The sequence below is a fragment of the Leptosomus discolor genome, chromosome 10, assembly GCF_034619465.1.
Source record: "Leptosomus discolor isolate bLepDis1 chromosome 10, bLepDis1.hap2, whole genome shotgun sequence".
In the NCBI taxonomy this organism is placed as follows: Eukaryota; Metazoa; Chordata; class Aves; order Leptosomiformes; family Leptosomidae; genus Leptosomus; species Leptosomus discolor.
In genome coordinates this window covers 15,975,309-15,996,958 of record NC_141400.1, presented here as the reverse complement: position 1 = coordinate 15,996,958, position 21,650 = coordinate 15,975,309, and the positions used below count along the sequence as shown (strand labels likewise).

General features: G+C 40.7%; 1 protein-coding gene across 1 annotated transcript in view; it reads right to left on the bottom strand.

Moving 5' to 3' along the window:
* Nucleotides 1-21,650, bottom strand: part of ADAMTS2 (ADAM metallopeptidase with thrombospondin type 1 motif 2) — a 184,253-nt gene that overhangs the window by 36,197 nt on the left and 126,406 nt on the right. The window contains exons 4-5 of the mRNA XM_086470842.1: nucleotides 20,351-20,553; nucleotides 9,086-9,169 (exon numbers count right to left, since the gene is read on the bottom strand). Of these exons, the coding sequence (XP_086326968.1) occupies nucleotides 9,086-9,169; nucleotides 20,351-20,553 (287 nt within the window). The remainder of the gene's footprint in view (nucleotides 1-9,085; nucleotides 9,170-20,350; nucleotides 20,554-21,650) is intronic.

Here is a 21,650-nt window from a genome sequence, read left to right as displayed (position 1 = left end):
GCCAGGGTAAAACCCTGGCTCTTCAAGCAAAAATCCTATTCAGTTAAACAAGGTTTGACCATTGTTGAGGTCTTTAATAACATCCAAAAACAAACAGGCAAACAAGCGAAAAACCTATCTACATTATCTCCACCTTATTCTCATTTTTCCAAAGCTTCACAAAAGAAATCAATCCCTTCAAGGAGCTCAGTGAGAAACCTCACTGCAAGATTCAAAAAGCAAAGAATGCTGAGAAATAAAGCTGAGAAATGTGAAGTTACGTGTATCATTTGCTAATAGTCCTTTGTCTCATAATGACCTCCTTCTGTACATTCTACCAAATGAAAATCATCACATGCACTGATCAGAAAACAAACAAAAAATACACACTATCAATATGTGCTTTGTTTAAGGGTATCTGAATATTTGCAAACAGATCTCTGCATGATCAGCAAACAAGCATGGAACATTAAAAAGTGAATAATTTCCAAATAACCACTGTTTTACAGCTTTCCTCTGTCATATGTCACCTCTTCCCTGCCCAGTAAACTGAAACCTTGCCAGTGGACTCCAGCAGAAAAGCAAAATATTAGTTTCTGAATGAACTAACACAGCAGCTTGCAGCACTTTTCTGATGAACGTCGAGCCTGCCGGAGACCAGATCATTCTGCTGCAGCTTACCCAGCAGCTCCCATGGTTTGGGGGCTGCCTTGGCATCTGGCATGGGTCGATAACTGTTTTCACTGTATACTTAAATCCACTCTGAGAGCAAAATCACTGGTTCAGTCCAAGAGTATCTTAATGCTTATTTATCAAAACAGTGATTTTAGAGTTTATCTTCAAGCAAATGAAAGGAGGACCAACTGGTTGATGTTGAGCATTATGGGGTCTTTTGCATTCAACACAATGGGGAAAATGAAAAAAATCCCTTTGGCGTAAGAGGGGAAACTGAGAGCACAGAAGTTGACAAAACACATTTCAGCTGACGACCCAACTTCTTTGTCAATGACACAATTTTAACATCAGAAATGTGGCACATAAAACTGAGCCTTACTGCTCTTTAGGTAGGCATCCAGTAGGAAGTCAATTATTTTAAGTGTCCATGTGCTACAGATATAAATAGCAAGTCAAGGTCCCATGTCTGTCAGGAGGACTTCCAAAGAGTAAGAGGAAAAACTCAGTCTACCTGCTGAGCACTCAAAGTCCACTGAGCACCCAAATCATCTGGCCACTAACTCTTCGTTGTTCTTCACTGTACTGTAGCAGCCTGAAAAGAGAAATTCACTTGACTCCTAGCAAATTTTCAACCAAATTCCCACTTTCTGCAATTTCTCAAGGACTTCCAAATCAGAGAGGCTCCAACAGTACTAACAGCAAATACTGCACGTCCAGGGAACTGCCAATCTGGGGTCTGAGCCAACCTCACTGTGCTTGCACTTGCACTGGTTCAGACCAAAGAACTACGTAAGCCACGGTCCTCTCCTGATAGTAGGCAATGGGATGCCCAGGGAAGGGAATTAGAGGAGTGAAAGTATAGCGTAGTATTTCCCTCCAAATAACCTCCAAGACTCTAGTGGTCTTTGGATTGGAGATTTCCTGAGCCAGACATATCTTTATATTGCATTTTTATTCACTTTTCCAGATGCCTCACCTTAAAAGACAAATGCTGCTGTCCTGCAAGAAAGAAGCTTAGGAAATCATGGGACCAGGCACAGCTTTTTACTAGACAGGGCAGACGTAATAAGTTTTGGAAGGATGTTGTCCAAAAATTTACTCTTGCAGAGATGTCAGATAACACTTGATAATATTTTCTATTGGAAGTCAATGGGGACCTTTCATCAGATGAAGAAACACCCAGCTCCTTATTAAATGGCCAAAGCGAAAGGAGAAAGAGGAAATGAGATTAACTGTGTATAGTAATAAGGACTGTATTTACTATTACTGTAAGTAAAGGTAAAATCCCTCTTTGTCCAACTGCAAACAGAAAGTCTGGGGGCTAGCAGGCTGCATATGGAGAAGAGGTGTAGGTGTTACTGTTGGCCAGCAAAGGTCCCACACTGCCAGGAACATGCAGGTCCTGCAGCTGGCTGGGAGCTCAGACCTGGCTGGGAAGGACATCTTTCCAAACAGGACAGCAGGCCTGTGGAGAGCATTACTCAGCTGATCAGCAGGAAAACTGCCAGTGGAAAGAGAAACTTTCCTTCTCACAGCAAGAAAAGCAAAAAAATCTGTGGGCATTTCAGAGAACTGCTGATGGAAACAGATGGAGATGTTGGCCAAGAAGTGGAAAGGCCTCAGCTGGGAGAACATCCTCCATGTGAGGCAACACCACAGAGAGATAAGAGGACAGCCTGCCCTAGAGAATCAGCCGAGATCCTTGCTCTGAGAAACTCAACACCTACTAATGTCTTTCATTCTCTTTCTTTTATGATTCTGTCTTCATTTCTTCTCTACTCCCTTCCTTCTCAGGTAGAAGGAGCAGAAAAAAACTAAACAAAAACAGGAGACAACTGAGTTGCAGCTACCATTTGTACAAAGAGGAAAAGCAGGTCAGTAAGAAATGGTTGAAAATCATTACTATGTTGATCCAGAGGCCTTCAAGCCTTCTTTGCTACCTATCTTGTCTTTTGGGAAGTTATCAGTGTGATGTCCAGTTCTCTGTTATGAAGACACTGAAGAACAAGTCATTTATGAAGCTGACTGGAAGGTGTTCCAAATACTTGCGGAGAAAGTTTGGAAAGTAAGAAATACGTAAAATTTTTTTTCTTTACCAATTCCTAATACAAAGTTATCTTAGAAGAAAACTGTAAATTTAGTCTATATTCTACCCAAATTTTTCAAGAACATTCATGTTGCCAGTACATGTGTCAGACACACACACTGCCAGCTTTCCTTAACCAACTGTTTTATTCACCTGCCATTTAGCATAACTGGGTACAACTTTGCAATGGTGTTGATGAGCAGGTACTTGATGATAAAAACATAAGAAATTTAGGCTGGTCAGAAGCTTACCGGAAAGGGACCTTTCCTAACTCATCCATTAGGTGGTGCTCCAAGAGTACCAACAGAGGAGGCTTTGCTGCTCTTCAGAAGCTCCAGAAGGAGCAGAAATATGCATTATTTGGTAGGCTTCAAACTATGGCAGCAAAAGTTGGACCATAGCAGTGCATACATTTGGGAAACATTTTAACATATGACTTTTCCTTCTTGAATGGGTAAAGTCTCTGCAAAACACACTGTTTACATTGCTTCTACTTGGCACTTCTATTGTTCATTGTATATCGGATTAGATCTACATTCTTCTCTCATCCTGAACAAGACAAGTAAAAAATAAATAGATACCATTATTGAGTGTCCATGGTAAACAAACTAACAAAAATAGCTCGTTCAGCAAACTGTCATTTTGCATTCAACGGATTTGTAAAGCTTTCTTATGCCAGCAGTTTGTAAACACTTTTCAGTCTCTAATTCTGCATAAATGTAAGCAGATCGGGAATACAAAGTACTGTTTATGCTATCAGCCAGCTCTACACTCTTCAAGGTCCCGATGAAACACACTGGGAAATTATAAGCAATGAGCCTAATATATAAACGAGGCAATTCAACAATTTACCCAGATAAAAAACAAAAGGGACAATATTTCCTCTCTTCTTTATCCCCACCCTAAACATATGAAAACAGGGCAAAAATATGAACAGGAGCTAAAATGCTATGTAATATGTAGGTTCTGGCCTTGCAACCCGGGCTGTGCAGAATTGGTTACTGCAGACAGCCAAAGGCTGGGTCAAGAACTCCATCTTCGGACACATTTGTATAAGACACTGCAAGATCAGGGCTTGATTTCTGCTGATTCTTTCAAGTCTTCTGCATCTATCCATGTCAGTGGAAAACTAAGATACTCAACTCACATTACTGACCTTCTAATACAAGGAGAGGCTGGAGAAGAGGAGGCTCGGGGGGATCTCGTCAATGTCCGTAAACACCTATTGGGAGGGGAGTAAAGACCGCTGAGCCAGAGTCTTCTCAGTGGTACCCAGAGAAAGGACAAGAGGCAACGGGCACAAACTGAAATATATTCCATTTAAATGCAAGAAAAAAACTGTAAGAGTGTTACTGTAGTTTTACTGTAAGAGTGGCCAAACATTGGGAAAGGTTGCCCAAAGAGGTTGTGGAGTCTCTGTCTCTGGAGATACTCAGAACTCAGCTGGACATGGTCCTGAGCAACCTGCTCTAGGTGATCTTGCTTTGAGCAGGGAGGTTGGACTAGGTGATGCCCAAAGGCCACTTCCAAGCATAGCTATTCTGTGACCCTAATGAACAGCTAACAACCTCCTTGCATTGCCAGGCACAACTGCTCTCAGTCAGAGTCTTCGCATCTTCCTGGGACAAGCAGAGGTAAGGGGAACACTCATCCCTTTCTCTCCAACCAGGGTCAAGAGCAGAATGGTAGGGATGAACACCAGATTTAAGGGATAAACCTGGTTTGTCCTTCCACCTCAGCTGTTTCACCTGTGCCACCCTCTGGGAAACAGGGAGAAGAACCTGGCTGAGGCCGAACCACTGCTTTGCATCCTGGCTGAGCTGCTTGCATCAAGCTTAGACATGAAAAGGTCAGATGGCAGAGATAAAGAGAGCATCATTTTATGAAAAGATCGAAGGTAAAATCTTGTCCCAAATAAAGGCAGCAGGAGCTCTGCTAACATCTCAGACATACACAACTGAAAAATCCTTCTCGGTTTAACAGTCCTGTCCTGTGAAATTGCAGGCATCCACCACAGACTACCTTCTTCCTGAACTGCCATCTTAAAGCCACCTGGGTTTTCTTCCCCTAATCTGCCTTGGTGGTCAGGTTCCTCTTCCATGTTGACCAAGTTAATACATGGCCAGAGTACAACCACTTGTTCTGCAGCCAACATTGGTTTATAGCTAACATGGGGTTTCTCTCCCTACTGGTGGTCATCCCAGATGCGTATGCAACAGACACAGCATCCCTCAGCCCATCGCACCCTGTTCTGGTCTGAATACGGGTGACTCGAGCTGTGCCAGTTGCTCCAAAGGAGCGTTCAGGGGTGCCCTGCACTGCCACATTCACATTTCCCAAGAAATAACCCTCATAAATCCGCTGGCGGCTATGTTGAAACCCCTGCAGTTCCTGCAAAAGTCTTTCTGACTTTTTTTTCATTAATAATTATCTTAATTACACGCATCCCAGCTAATGTGTGTGCTTTTCTCTGCCGCTGTGCAAGGGCAGCTCATCTGCACACAAAGTCACCATTGTCAATGGACAGAGCATGGAGCTGGAGCCAGGAATTTATGAGGTCTTATCCCCAGCCTGCCAGTGGCCTTCCGTGTGGCCTTGGAAAATAACATTTAAAGTCTTTGGTTTTTTAGCTGTCAAATGGGAATAATAATCTTTATTCATCCACCTCAAAGAGGTGATGAGAGGATTTTATGCAGTGCTCAGGATTTAAATGTTTCCAAACAAATTTTATAATAACCATTCAGGGTTTTAAAATCCATTCTCAGCTCATCTCTTGCCACCTCCTCTGCACTTGGTGATAGCGGTTGCTTTGCTTATTCCCCTGAGTATTCTAGAGCTAGCTGGATTACAAAGCCATTACAAACAAAATAGGTCTAAATGGAACAATTTGCCCAAACATTGAATTATATTCATCTCAAAAGTATCCAGAGTTTCCAAAATTTAGAACCATTCTTCCTACTACTGAAGGCAAAACAGCAGAAGTGAGCCAGCTCATCTTTTTCCTATTTGAAGAAAAATGCACTGCACATACTCTGTTTACTTATTTGCAGTATCCCATCACATCAAAAAAAGCCTGTGACTTTGGGAGTCAATGTAAGAAAATGCAGAGAAATGCATGGCCACTTCCAAAGCCACTGTCGATTTGGAGCAGCCTTTGCTGGACACATTTTTCTGTCCTATTGATGGAACTGATAAATGAGTGGGCAGAAGCAAGGCATGGTCAAAGCCTTTACATCAGCCCCTCTGGTATGTCAGATAGAGTTGTGCATTTGTTTGAAGTACTAAGAGAAAAGCAGGGGAGTCAGGAAAGGGCTGGCACCTTCAGCACGCCTACCCAGACACAGCACAGCCACATGAGGCTCTCTCCCCAAACACACCACTCAGCCAGCGTCCAAGCCTGGTGCTCCTTGGCAGGTCTCAACCTGCCATACCCTTGGTCTAATTCCAGAGGGGATAACTAACACAAAGGGTTAATTCAGTAAAAACATGTCAGATCTTTGGAATTTGCCCCTGAAGTAATTTCAACATGTGATCACCAAGGAGCTTCTTCCATTTTTTCATCTTACCGGGGCAATTACTGAAATTATTCCGTTTTGAATATACAGTTGCCTGTGCTTGAAAATATTACAAAAAAAGTACATTTCAAGGAGTGGAGTACCTTCAAGCAAGAACCACTGAAAAGCTTGTTGCTATGCAACTCAAGTATTGTCCATATTATTCTTATCAATAGATGACATATTGTATAAAATAATACAATCCTCTTTAAAAAAAAACAAAACCACAATATAGTAGAAGGCTATTCAGGGGTGGAGAATTGGCAATAGCTCAGAGTGCTGTCATAACCCTGACGTTGATGGTACATACTTCAACAATTACAGAACCATAATGTAATTATTATGATTATTTAAATGGCACCCTTGATAATATATATAAACTGCCTACAATGAAGCAAATGAATCTGAAGATATCAGCTACATGCTTTCTAAAGAAATGCTTACACAAACAAGACTAGGATAATATTTTCATATCATGAAGCCAACCAGGCTGCTTCATTCATGCACTGCCTTAACTTGTGCACGTGTCCTTCCTTTTATTATGTACTTTGAATATATATTCCTAAAAATGTCCAGTGCTAGTGCGTGGGACAGTAAAATATTGAAGGCTTTGTCCTAATTCCTCAGAACAGGTTCAGAAAGTAAGAACGACACACCTTTTCTCTCTGCTTTTCCACTGCTAAATAATCCCAACCCTCTGAAGAGAAACCTCCTCACCTTCAACTCCTCGGTACTAGTTCTCTGATCAGCAGCATTAAAAACATGAACATAACAAACTGTATTCTTATACAGCCAGGGAATGCAGGCCCCCACACCATCAGGTGGAGGAGCTCTGAAATTATATCTTTTACATTCATTTTACTTTTTTCAGAAAACCATAAATTACCTTTCATGTAAATGAGAATCAGATAGAGAAATGCAAGAAAAATCATCTTCATGGTTATTTAGGGCAAGCTTGTGATAGTAGAACTATTCCATTTTGTGTCTTGCTGAAGCGAGCAGGATAACTCCGGAAAGAAAACATTGCCCATTGCAGATTACGGACCTGGAATCCAGAAGCAGACTATCCACAAGCAGATTACATAGTGCTACCTGCAACGCCTATTTTTGTGACGTGGGCAATGACCCATCAAGAAGTGAACGTTTCCGTCCTCCACCACACTCTCCTCTCTAAAGAAGATTAATATGAAATCGATAACTTTCAAATTATCATTGGATGATGCTTTATTCTTCACAAGAAAATAAAAATTCTTAAGGTGAAATAAGGTCTGTCATAGCTGTTGTCTGCCACCAGGAAAATGGCAGAAGTTATCAGAGTTCAGACTGGTGCAGATCTATAGAGCTAAAGATGGACAGACATAACAGTTATGAAATACTTACGAAATAAGGACAGCAAAGAAGTGACTAGCCCATGCACTAATTCTCCTGGCTTCTACCACTACTGCAATATCAGATTTTGATGAGAACTGTTAGTAAATCTGCAATCCCTCAAATTACTGTCACTACAGCAATCACAAGAATATTGCATTTGTTTTGCAATTTAATGTTAACTACACACACCATGAACTTTCGATCACGAAATGGCAAATGTGACCTTTTTTACCTTTTATTTTAGGATACACATCTGGTTAAGCTTACCCAAAACACCAGACTACATGATCACCTACACAACTGCAGGAAGAGCAGAGATGGATTGGTGCGTTTAGTTCTCAGATGGGGAAGCTCTGACAGAACAATTTATCCCCAATCCAGGTAACCGGTCTGCAGCAGAGTCCGGACTAAAACTCAGAGCTCCCTCATTTGCACCAGGGAGGAAAATTCCTAGCTGGTGTCAAGCAGGGTAAACTGGTGAATGCCAGCGGAGCTTCACCACTGACCCTGCGCTGGCTCTTCACTGACAGCATTTCAGCAACTTGCATAAGCACACACAGACTGTTCCAGAAGCCAAGTTTATTACATGAACATGCAAATGCCAGCAACTCCAGTCACAGAATGGGACGTTTGATTTTAACACCCTGCTTGGAGCAGCTGGGCATGCTGCTGTATTAGAGCACACTAAAATCGCACGTTCTTAACCAAAGCGTTTATCAACATAGTTCCAAAGCCCTGTTCCTGCTTCCATGGAATTTGATGTTGATTTGGCAAAAATAGGACACAGGTCCTGAACAGTTCAATACTTTTGAAAACCATTTAGCACTTCATTCCTCTCTACCTGAGTTTTGCCTGTAGAGTAACACCTTCCATAGAAACAGTGAGAGAAAGAACACTTGGTATTCTTAATTACTGATCTGATCTGCAGAGCTCTTGCCTTCTGGCCCCCATCCCACAGAACTCACACTTAACTTTAAGCACACATGTAGTCCCACAAATATTAAGCACAAGCTTAAATTTAGCTAAATTTAGCCCTCAGCATCTTGCAGAACTGATCTTGTATTTATTATTACTTACGTACAGTTCTACCACAACACCTTGTGTTTTGTTTAGGAAGCAAAATCCTCACTATGTTTCACGGATTATTCCAAACAAATCTGAAAAGATAGACTGCCAGAGCTAAGCAGCAACTTAAAATGACACAGGGAAAAACCTGAAGAAATTGAAATTATTTGAAATGTGAAGTTCAAATGCTAAACAAATATATACAAACATAAAAGTTCTTTATATTCATAGACTGGTAAGAACAATATATGAATTAAAATATAAAACTGCTACATGTCACCAATAAGTACATTGTTCATAGAAGAATGAAGTTCAAAGTTATTTATATCCTCCATTTAACTTAACCTTTACTTACCTTGCCGTAGCTCAGCAGGATTATCCTCACCAAGACAACATTAATGTGAGCACCCAGGGACTCATCATGATAAATTTCGTTAACCTGCAAAAGAGTTCAGCACTTTAACCACAGTGCTGGCAACAAGAACCATGAAAGCAGTGATACAGCGGTACCATTTACGTGCTGTCATTAAGCCAAAGATCACTTTGTGATCATATACAAAACAGGAAAAATTCCACCAATGAGAGGGGGAATGTTTTATTTTCTAAACTGTTGTAGCCTCCCAACAGGCCATAATTCGGGAAATCATTTAAAATCAACACATCATCAGAGACTTCACATTAACAGGTATGCAAGTGCCAGCCTAAAGGGACTTAGATGTATCACAGCTGATCTAACAGCTGCTGTTGCTAAGAAGAAAGGTTCCCAGCTCCTCCCTACCTCACCCTAGCTGTGTGTGCCCAAGCAAAATCCTGAATAGCTCTCTGAGCAAGACCATGCCTGGGGAACAGGACGAGTGAACAGAGGGACAGGACCTCTCTCCTGAGAGTCATTTGCTGGACTGCCTCAGCTGCGCCCTGTAACTCGTCCATCTGGGACCCATCACATCACACTCTGACAAGAGGATATACCTCCCTCCAAAAGCATGGTCGGCCACATGGGCTGGCTTTATTGTGTGTCAAAACTAATCAATGTTAAACTTTGCAAGCAGAACAAAAGCCACAAAATGCCAGCAAATTAAAAACTGTCGTCTTTTTTTATATTCGAGCTACATAACTGAACATGCACACAGGGAAACCACCCTAGGAACACTTGAAAGAAAACTGTAAATATTTAGAGTAGAGAATGAAATGTGGATGTGTAAAGCTTACTTAGGAAACACTGCTACAAGCAAGCTAGGCAAATATTAACTGCTAAAGAGGCTGATTTAGGTATTCGGTGATGAAGACTTCATGAGACTCAGCCAAATAGCAGAGGTTTAGCTTTACAAATTAGAAGAGGCAGATGAGATTCCCCACAAGGCAAACATCTTTCCTAAAGCCTCCTTCCCTTGGTAAAGGTTGCACTAAACTTGACTGCTTTGTAGGCTGGACCTAAATTTAATTTATTCCTAAAAAACAGATTCATTACTATAAGTTAATAAGTAACTTTCAGAAAACCTTTCATTAGAAACATAGTAAATAATGTCCTTCATTCATAATGTTTCTTTTATCAGCCTAGTTTTAATGGCCCATCTTTCATCTCTGTAAAAATCATTAAAACTAAATACATCACTGTAAGTTTTGCTAAGCAATCCCCACTGACATTTTAAAGTGAATTTTAATTCATTTTATCAGTATTTTTGGATATATGAGCCTAATTTTATGCCTGGTAAAAGTCCAAGTTTTCAAAAGTCCTGAGCATCCTGCGCTGATGTTAAGAGACAGCATGGCTGAACCACAGCTCCAGGAGCAGACTCACACCCTGCAGGGCATCTGCCTGGGCATCTGGGGAACATGCTGGGGGATGACCAGGATCCAAGCTCATTACTGGTTGATGAGCAGACCTTGGCTTGAAGATGGTGGGTGAGGAGCCCATGGCTGTGACTGGCTTCAGGGGCCACTATTGTCATTGCAGTGTAGAAGTAGCTGATCTGTTCAGATCTGCTTTATAAACAATACCTCTGGAAATTAGATCATTAGGCAGATTACCTGCCTAAATAAGACTTTAGAAGACTTCATATTCCTGTATTTAAAAAATTTTTTACTTTTACTTTGAGAACCATTACTGAACACAGATTATAAAGAGGTAAGACGTAAAACATGCATTTTGCTTTACAAAAATTCTTTCACCCAGGAAAAAGACCCTTGCGTGTTGTCAAGGGAGGCAAGGATATTAATTTGCTTCACTCTTTGTGTAGTAGGAAGAGAGCACATGCATCAAGAATATGAGGCTGAAATAAGCTGTAAATTACCTATACATGAAATGAGTACTGAACAAAACCTCCTGTGTATAGAGGACAGTAAACACAGCATGTAAATAAGTACTTAATTAGTTCATAAAGCATAATCCAAATTGCTGCACACCGCTCTCTCATTAACTTCCAGAATTTAACCTAAGCCTCTTTTAACAATAGTTGAGTAACAGAACAACCATATCGCTGTTCGTGCCAAAATGAAACTTGGCTTGAAAATGTTGATGGAACAGAACTGAAACACTGTTTGACTGTTCGTGCAAATGACATCTAACAAACAAACTGTGAATGAACAGAAAAGCACAGGCACTGTGAAAAGCTGCTTGGTTCTCTTGGGATACTGGATTTTCTGCAAGACAGTGGGTCAATTCAAAGCTCTGGGTCTTGGTTTCATTAATGAGTCCAACCCCTCTTCACACAGCAGCTGAATTGAATCCTCTGAGCCTTTCTGTAAGCTAAACCATGGCTTTACTAGTAGTGTCTCACTGCACATAGATAATAAGCTGAAATAGATGCTGCTTTTTTTTTTTTTTTTTTTTCTCAGCATGGCCTAAATTGCACCTATTTGTTTCAGGAAGTTATTAAAGATACGAGATCCAAGCGACCAAATGTTGTGCTCTCAAACCTTCATGAACAGTGCACACACCAAAAGGGCCTCCACAATCCCTAGCTCAGATTCTCTGATTTTCCACCTGTTGATTCAACAGGAAAACAGAGTTAAACTAATGCAGTTCGTTGTATGGGGCACAAAATGAGCAACCAACCTGTGGAATCAGAAAGTTCCAGGCTCTCATCCAACACAGCTGCTGAAATGTTTATTCCAAAGCAGAGATAATCAGACAACGGATATATATGTGCAGATGTCTGTGTAACAAATACACATGGGTGTGAAAATGATTACGTAGTACTTTTACAGCACTCCATCTCCACGTACTTCAGTAGGCCATCCTAGTTCATATCAACACAAGCAAAATCAGAGTCGACCTCCTGTTGTTCTTAGATCAGTAAGTCTAAGATTATGTTGCTGCATAGGAAAAGAAAGGACAGAGGCCACCCGAAAATCACAGCTCCTGAACTGAAGGCAGTGAATGCATTAAATCTTGTTACCTGTCCTGCAGTGATTCAGCATTTATAGAGGGTGAGGAAGCAGGCTGGGTGAATCTCAAGGAATTCAAAGTATGGCAGAATACTGTAAAGAGACTTTCATCAAGCTATTGTAGTTCACAGACTATTTTGGGATAATTTTGGTTTACTTTTTCTGGGATATTTCAATCAAAGCAAAACATGCATTTCTATTTAAAGTTTCTGTTTAGAAATCAGGCTGGCACAGATTGGTGCTACAGAAGAAAAACAAAGACTTCATTTATTTTTTCTTCTGTCCCTCTCTGCTTATTTTATAATTCTTCTACTCTGAGCGAGTTTCAAGTCAGCACAGTAAGCACACAGAATACATCAAAAAATCCCAACTAAAGACAAGCTAAGCATCTGTGAGATGCATCACGCTTTGTAAAAGAAGTACTGCAAAGTTTTTATTATTGAGCAAAGTGGGGCCCAATCCTAACAGGGAATTTTGAAAACTGCTGTAACACAACTAGTAATAAACAGCCTGCAGTTCTGCTAGGCTTGGTATAGAGCAGGTTACCTGCTGATACAGCTGGCAGAAATTTTAAGGAAAGTCAGGTGGTTCCCTGAATCTCTAATTAAACCAAAGCGCAATAGGAGAAAGAATAATCTGCATATTTTGGCAAGTCATCGGCAAACTCATTCATGCAAATTGAAGGAGTTCCCAGCCTTGCAAAGTTTGTTAGCATCTGCTATGCAAAAGACAGTGCACTTCATCACAAGACGGCTCCATCCCGCTGAACCATAAATCATCGCGGCCGAGTTCCTCCCGAGGCACACCCTCTGCGGCTCCACGCACTGCACTGCACGGTTGGGTAAGCACCGTTTCCTCGGGCTCCCCGAGCATACACCCCTGACGGACATCTAACAGTTTCAACCTCTGGCTACCATCAACCTCAAACGGATCTGACCCGGCTACAGCGGCCATCGGAGGGCATATCTAACCCTTCGGAGAGGGCACAATACAAGATGCACTTTATGCATCTGGCTTTTCAGCCGCCACAAATCGCTGATCCACCCAACCCAATTAGACTGCTCTTTGATCACCCAACATCCTTACATAACTGCCGTTGCAGAGACTACCGATGGCTACGTGCTCTCGGGCAGAGTGGGGACCATGTGTGGATCTCTGCCAGAGCGATAGCGGAGGAGCTGGAGAGCATCAGTGCCTTCCCCATGGGATGGCAGAGCTCTCGGCAAGCCATTGTTTGAGCCCAGCCTGAGATGCAGCCCATTCATCAGATCATAATTATCCACAGCAAAGCCTTGGTGCCTGGTGGGCATCCAGTGATTGTCTATTTCTGTGAGAAATGGCTGTTTTGAATTACAGAATAGGAACCAGAAATGTCATGGTGGATACTGCACACAAACTTCTGTAATCTGACCCTCCCAAAAGCGTTCCTCTCTCACTTTATTTTTATGTGCTCCCACTCGCACTTCAAACACCACTAACCTCTTTGGTTTTCATCACCTCCTTTATGCTTTTGAAGATCTCAAACCAACATTTCTAACATTCCCAAAGCTTCATCTTAATCCCACAGGAATAACATTACATCAATTCCTCGGGTGGATAAACTATGGTCACACAGAAAGTCATCAGGCAAAATCCAGGGCTCCCAGTCTCCCTTTCTAGTCCTTACAAGGCATTTCCTCATTTCCTCAGAGAGGAACTCTTTTTTTTCTGAAATCTTTGTTGAGCGTCATAAGGAAAAAAGAGTAACGAAAGCACACAACATGAAATTTAAAGGTCAAACTGTGATCTCAGATTTGGAAAATATCTATCATTCTGCTCAAAACCACAGGCAACAGGCAGTTTTAGAAGAGCTTGGCTATGCACTTGCAAAACGGAGATAAGAATCTGGCATTCTGTGTGCAAGTCCGAGTCCTGATTTACCTTCCCTGATGTGAGAGTCAGTAGATGTTACCAAGTCCAAGTTAGCTGCTTCTGATCAAAATGAAAACCATTCCCCAGAGCAGATGTGTTGGCAAGGCACTAGGTAGCTTCATGTTATGGGTCTCTATCTCATCTTTGACTGTAACATTGGCTTTAGAAAGGTCATAAACTGTTTTCTGACTTCATGACTAATTTATTTTTCTTAGTTCCTCCCTCAGGCTCTTGGAACTCCTCATTCTTGCCCACAAACCACTGCTCTGAGAAGATTCTCTAAACACTGTAAATTACCTTTGCACCAAAAGAGTATTTTTCTGGATTAGTCACAAGATCATTTTAATAAAATCATCTATAGTATCATAAAATAATTAAGCAGATCCACCTATTACCTTACTGCAAGGGATAGGGGTGTGGTGTCAATGAAACAAATATGTTGACCTCTTCAAATCTAAGTGGTTTGATTAAGAAAAACATCCAAAATTTGAAAGCTGATACTAATTATCCATACTCCATCACACAAAGCACAGTGTCACAACTCAAAAGTCCCTGACTGCAAACCTTACAGCTAAAGTTCATGTTGATACTTGGAGAAAAGAAAAAAAAAGAAAAAAAAAAAAAAATCCATCTTTTACCAGTAGCTACCCTCTACCTCAAGGATGGTACCAAAATCTGTGTGATGCTCTGTGCTGTGTCCAACAGGGCAGCAAGGCCCATTCCAGTTAATAGTAATGAGCAATGCTTACCTAACTGACACTGGAAATAACACCCCTGTGAAAATGAATACAACTTGTAAGAGTTCAGGGACCTGTGGGACCTCCCAAATGCCCAGTCATTACAAGTGCAACTTCCACTGTAGTGTGGTAATCAAGATAATGAACAAAAATAATCTCCTGAGGCCTTGTCCATTAGTCACAGCTACTGGTTTATAATGAACAGTCTAAACGTGGAGTTAACTCACATACATATATTCAAATTTTCAAACAAGCTATAATTCAACTATTGACAGCTGAAGTCCCTCAGATTAATAGAGCTGGACTTGCATTTGTTATTTGTGGAGCTTCTTAGAGTTCGTTCAGATCTGAAGTGTATATATTGATATAAACTGATTTGAAATAATGAGGAATGGTGCTTATAAATTATTTAGTTTTACAAAATCCAGTCAATTCTATATTACTGGAATATCCTTCCCGTCTAAAAAAATGCTTTTTAGTTTAAAAAGCATGGTTCTGAATACAGGGCGCACCACTATTTCAAAGTATTCAATCATCACTTTCTTTTTAATAGCTTGAATTAGACATGCTTTCAGGTTTTCACCCAACTGCCAGGTAGAAACCGATGGCATTTCTGCCCTTTCCTCTCATTAGGGACTTGCTGTTCTGTACCTGCAAATCTTCATCCCTCATCAGCCAGAGATAGGAAAGCAGAAATCTCATCTATAATAGTAGTATCATGTACATCCTATTAAAGAGGACAGATAACATATTCAAAAGTGCCTCAGGGCCACCATTTCAAAGACATGTGTAGTGCTGAAAGATGCAGGTGAAAGACTCCGAGGACTTTCCAAAGCCCCCAGCTGCATAACTCCCATTGATTTCAGTTATTCAAATGAAAACTTGTTTAATGTATTTGTTCTGGAGCTGAAGTTTCACTTAAAGTCTGGGAGAGACATAATCCCATGGGCTAATTTTTAAAACTGATTCTCACTGATTTCAAAGGCAGGTAAATGACTAAATACTGAGATAAATCTAGCCCAGAGTGAGGCATAAATCCTCTTTAGGGTCTGTCTCCCTTTGAAATAATGGCAGTTAGGCTGCTGTCTGCTTTGAGGAGAAGGGTATTAGCATCACAAACATTTTGGCCATATATCCATTACATGGATGTAACAGAGGCTAACCCCTAAATATTGCAGTATCACATCTTTTACAGTAAAAGAATGGAAAGGAACTTATATACTTTTGTCCCTGAAAATTGTCAAAAAATCAAAAACTGTACATATTTTGTAGACAAATTCTTCCAAAAAAATATACAAGGATGACAATTGCCAGCATTAGAAAATGAAGCAACTGAGGAATTCAGGAATATTGTGGAGGAAGAAAGACAAAGGATACAAGAAAAAGCTAAAACAGAGGCCTCACTGGGGGAAAAAAAACACAATTTGAGGAGAGGCATGAAAGCTGAAGACTTGAAGTCTAGACAGATGGAGCTGATACATTCAAAACCATTTGCAATTGAGCTTATTTCATGAGACTTTGCTATTTGGAATGGCCAAAATATTGTAAGATCACATATTCTACAACTGCCTCTTTAGGAAGTCTGTTTTGAAGATATCCACCCTGGATCTGACACTAACACAGGATTGTAGAGGCTCAAATATTCACCCTAATCAACACTGGCAGGCCCAGCGAGGTAAATGTACTAGTGAGTCTCAGGTCAGCTGGTCTTCCACAGTAGGCGGCAAAAGGCCTGGTTAATCCTGAAAACTATTTTAAAGAGGGTTATGAAACGATCAGAGAATTTCAGCCCCAGGGCTGGCTACCATCAATACCCACTTTAGCTCAATAATGCCCATTCAGCACTCTGTTCCTCCTCCCAAAGCATCCTGCAGTGAAATCCTTTTGTTTCCTAAGGAACAAGATAATTTTCCAACGCTGCTTCTAGCCTTGTGCTTTTCTAATATTTCCAAACACTTGTACAAGCAGATGAAATCCCTGGGATTTTAACTGCCTTCTTGTGAAATTAAATTACCTTCTATGTTCTTGAGTAAACTACAGAGCTGCAAGATACCGCCCAAACATCTCTCCTCTGCTGCAATGCTCCTGCATGCTATAAATACAAAGTTAATTTGTGCAATGTGTGGGCTCACGCTTGGAAATGCAGAGGACTATGCAAAATAATATCCTTCCCAGGAAAAAACACAGCAGGACGTATGAAAGAAAACGGTGCAAGCAAGAGGCAGCCGAGGGTCTCTAAAGTGAAAACAATGACATACTTTCCAAAGATGGACTGAATACCCCGATGGTGCTGAGCAGAGAAAATAGAGGATGTCAAGAGAAACCAGTTTTTGTATGAGGAAATGACTGGAAGATGAAAAGGGGGTGGCAAGAGGCCGAGCTCACTGCAGTGAAACGGCTGGCATACAGTCAGGCTATACGTGGCTGCAGCCCAAAGTGTTAAAAATCCTCTGGCGTCTATCACCATTGCTTTGGGAGTGACTGCATTTCCAAACTTTGGGATAAATATTAGCACAGCTATTCATGATAGCCAGGATACCCGGCCCCTGTTTTTTCTCACTTTATGGCTTTTAGGTGTGGACTGTAACACATCACTTAAGCAACACAAAACAGATTTACCGAGTAAGTTATTGAACTGGGCTTGAAAAAAATATATTGTTTTGATTGGGTTAGTGGTAGGTCCCACCCAAGATCCCTGGGAAAAGTTAATTAAGGACAACTGCTCACGTCATCACACACAGTGAAATCAAGCAAAGTGGGGAGAAAGAGCCATACTGGGAGTTGCTTCTGGGAAAGTGATGTCATGCCTCCAGGTGCTTGGGCATAAGAGAGGATTCACCTGGGATTTATTTCATTTTTGGAATCAGAGAAATTCGAGTATTTGATCACCCTCTTATCTCCAGTAAATATTTCCACTATTATTTTATTTACTTACTACACATTCTTTGATTTTATGCTTACTACCTTGTTACCGTACAAAGCTAATTGATTTTATGCTTAATGCCTTGTTACTGCACGAGGCTAACTGATTACATCCATAAAATCAGCAGAGTACACCCAATCTGATGGTTATGGTAGGAAATTCCACCAGATTTAAAAAGACAGAATTTTTTTTAGCTGTCTCTTCTTTTTCAGCTACCCTTGGACCTACACACCTCATTAGAAACGTACTGCATACATGTAACCCCTAACAGCTAGAGACCCAAAGCCTTTTTATATTGGGCCCGTTTTCCACAAAAAAAAAAAAAAACAACCCAAAAAATCAAAAAACAACTACTCAAAGAAGTAGAGAAGAGGACAATGTGGGATTCACCGTGTGAATTTCAGCACAGGACACCAAAGCAATGGTCTGCACAGAAATACACCTTGCACCCATCTAGCAATGAAGGCAAGAGCTGGAGGAGCTGCCAGCTGGAATGACACTGCCAAGTGGAAGGAGTTCTGTGTTGTGATGTCCCTTGACACAATATGTGTCCCCAGCATTGCCTGGTATCTGCAGTAAAAAACCCCTCTCACGTCTCTGTACTGGAGGAACGCTTGGAGAGCTGGAAACAGAACTGGTTACCATCATCCACCCCTCTGCTAAAATACAGACTCCAGATACCAGCTGAGTTCTGAAGAAGGAAAGAACAGGACAACACTGATGACTGCCAAAGACTCTCCAGAGCCTCCTTGAGAGGCCTTGTGGATTTCAAACAGCGCCTCGTATTTGGACACAAGGCAAGGGACACATCCTCAGTCTCCAAAGGACATGTTTCTACCTCAGATCTCCCTACAGAACAACTACTGCCTATGCCAAGAGCTGCTACAGCCCTGTGGGCACGGTCACACAGGCTGCACTTTCTAAACCACTTGCAGAGACAGCATGCTGAAGAGTTGTTATTGCTTACAATTTGTGTGTTGCATGGTTTGCTAAAATTAGGAAAAAGTATATTCCAGAGCTGGAACATTTATGGCTTCTTTACCATTACTGTATATTTTAATTCTTAAAAATAGATTTCAGTGACATGATAAGTAAAGAGTCCTGTTTAATCTATTTCAGCCTGTTTGCCACATTCCTGGTTTGGCCTGTTTGGCTTGTTAATTTAGAGATGTATAAAACCATCTGTTTCACTGTAGACTTTGTTTTAAGCCTCAGAGGAAACAAACCACAGAAATAAATGAAATTCACTATGTCATTTCTGCTCAAATATATGTATTTACAGCCATCCGAGCAGACACTAACTACCCTACAACTCTAATGTTAGTGCAAGTTTTTAACTATTTACAATACTGTTATAAAAAGTCAGTGCAACTGAATTTATATCACACGAGGGATTTTCTTAAATTGTATTCCACCTCTCATTTAAAGTGAAAAACAGTGACATTCTACACATTGTTAAAAGAATGTAATAAAGAAAGAAAAAAAACCAAGCTTCATAATTAAAAAAAATTATCTTGGAAAAAATACATTGCAGGCAAATGTACCTAATAGCCCGGATTTCTGTCCAGACATCTGCCTCTATGGTTTGTAATGCCAAGTCACCTACAGACGCACATCCACTTGACGTGACTGTAAAGTTCAGCAGTCATACTCTATTTGTCAAAACAACAGCAGACCTACAATTTTTTACTAAACAGTATTTCACTAAGAATACATACGCACTGAAACTAAAGTTTTTACAAAAATGTGTTTTATTGAGAGGAGATTCTTGTTCCAGATGAGAATGAGAAGGAAGAAAGTCATCCCTGAATGAGTTGCCTATGAAGGGGGCTACCACTCACTTCCATTTTTTAGCCCAAAGAATAAAACATATTCTGATTTTGATCTATAATAAAGATGATTTTTCAAAACTTCTTCTCCCACAAAATAGAATCCGTGCTTACTGACCGGGGTAGTGAGGGCTGCTGTGTCTGCTGCGCCGATATTTAGAATGAAAAAAAATGCTTTTTCCAAATACAATATTCTCTAGTGTCTCCTTTCATCACTACTACACTATATAGTCTGTTGCACAGACTATGGTTCTGAAGATTAAATATTTAACTAAGAAAACCTAAAGATGTCAGTCATGGAGTAAATACTAGACCAATTTAAGAAAGTTCAGTGATATACTGCATAACACTTTACTGCAGGATGAACAAGTAGGTAGGTGGCCTGGGACCTAAAGTGGTTGTTGAGGAATCAAAGAATTTAACTGAGCAGTTTTAAAAATGTATAAGCCAATCAAAGTTTCTAACAGAACCTCATTTGAAGACAATTCTCCAAACCATGTTTTTCAGCAGGGAGCTTAGGTTAAGGGAATATACATCTAAAATGTAATGACTTCCAAGAACCTGAGCACCTGACCCTGTGCCCCCATCCACCAAAGCACAAAAGCAGGACTTTGAACTTTTTAAGAGTCCCACAGTCAGCTTCTTCCTTGGCCCCTTTTTCTTCTTTTCCTTCTCCCTTTTTGTCTTTTCTGAAAGTGGCCTGGATTTTCCTCCTAGTTATTTTATCTCCTGCCAGAGAAGATTCTGTTATGTCTATTCAAATGGCTAAACCAACCTACATGCACTGTCCTTTCAGTGCCTTCCCGCAGTGCAGTTAGCGGGGTTGTACTCACAATATTCATCAGGGTCAGCAGGTACTTCTGAACATGTTCTTTCCCATGGAATTGAACAACTGAGTCATCAACTCCCAGAAGGACTTCAATGTTGTAATCATCCTCTGTCGCATGCCTTCGATAGCGCTGCCTCGATCTATGCACCCGGTCTTCAATAAAGCTCAACGTGCTGTCCAGACTATCCAAATTACTGAGGGTAGCCCCTGAAATCAAACAGACAAACGAGTCATCAACCAAGAGAGGTTCAGGCTCAGGTCTCAGCAAGCAGCAGTGTTTGTTATGTTCTGTGTATTATATAACAGCATTAGTTTCTCTTAACGTCAATTAAAAATAACCTAAATGAGAGAAAAACCTGACCAAAAGATTTTTACTTTGCAAAGTTAAAGCAATACTTTCTACAAAGTAATATTGTGTAATAAATACAAGGCTAAAAGGAGAGCAAGTCATATCAATGTCTTGATGAGAAGAATGGAACTGTTTGCAGTAAAATACTTGCTGCTTAAAAGTACTTGTAACAAAAATACACTGTTCAGGGGTCTTGTGCTACCAAGGATATCCTCCATTTCAGAACAATTAAAGATAGACACCATACTTCAAAATCTGATCTTATTGCCCACAGAATCCTATCTCAAGGCAAGTGCAGTTGCCAATATAGCCTTTTTCTAGGCAGGCAGGCAGTAGTAAACCAGCCCCTCCCACTTCAACACATTAGCTCCTTTCCTAGATAGACACATGCAATTCAACAGTAGTGACACGGATCCTCTTTATTGTTACAACTCAGGAACACATTTTAGATTTGCAATTAATTAATTCATAGCTACATTCACTTTTTTTTTTAACAGCTGTTCATCCTTCATTCCCAGTTTGCCATGTCACTTTGCATTATTGTACATCAAAGACCAATCCATCAGGCACAACAGTAGTCAGCTTTATTAGTAACGATTTCTAATGGTCTCTGTGATATGAAAAGCACATCCTCCAACAGGACGGGATGCAGTTAATGTGGCACCTACCTACTAAAAATTAACATGAAAATAGGGAATCTTGGCATTTTATCCTATAAAATAACAATGATTAGCATTAATATCATTATCATCACCTGCATTACAAGAGCCCTGGAAGCCCCACCAAAATCTCTTGATTTCAGAGAATGTCAGGAAAAGACTTGCTTGGAGAGATGAAGAAAGGCAGTGAGAGCACTGCAGATTGATTAAAGGCTCCCAGTGCTTAGTTCACAGAAACATAATAGGAAGCAAAAGGAGGAAGCTAAAGCCATCACCTTCAAAGCAGAAATAAGAAA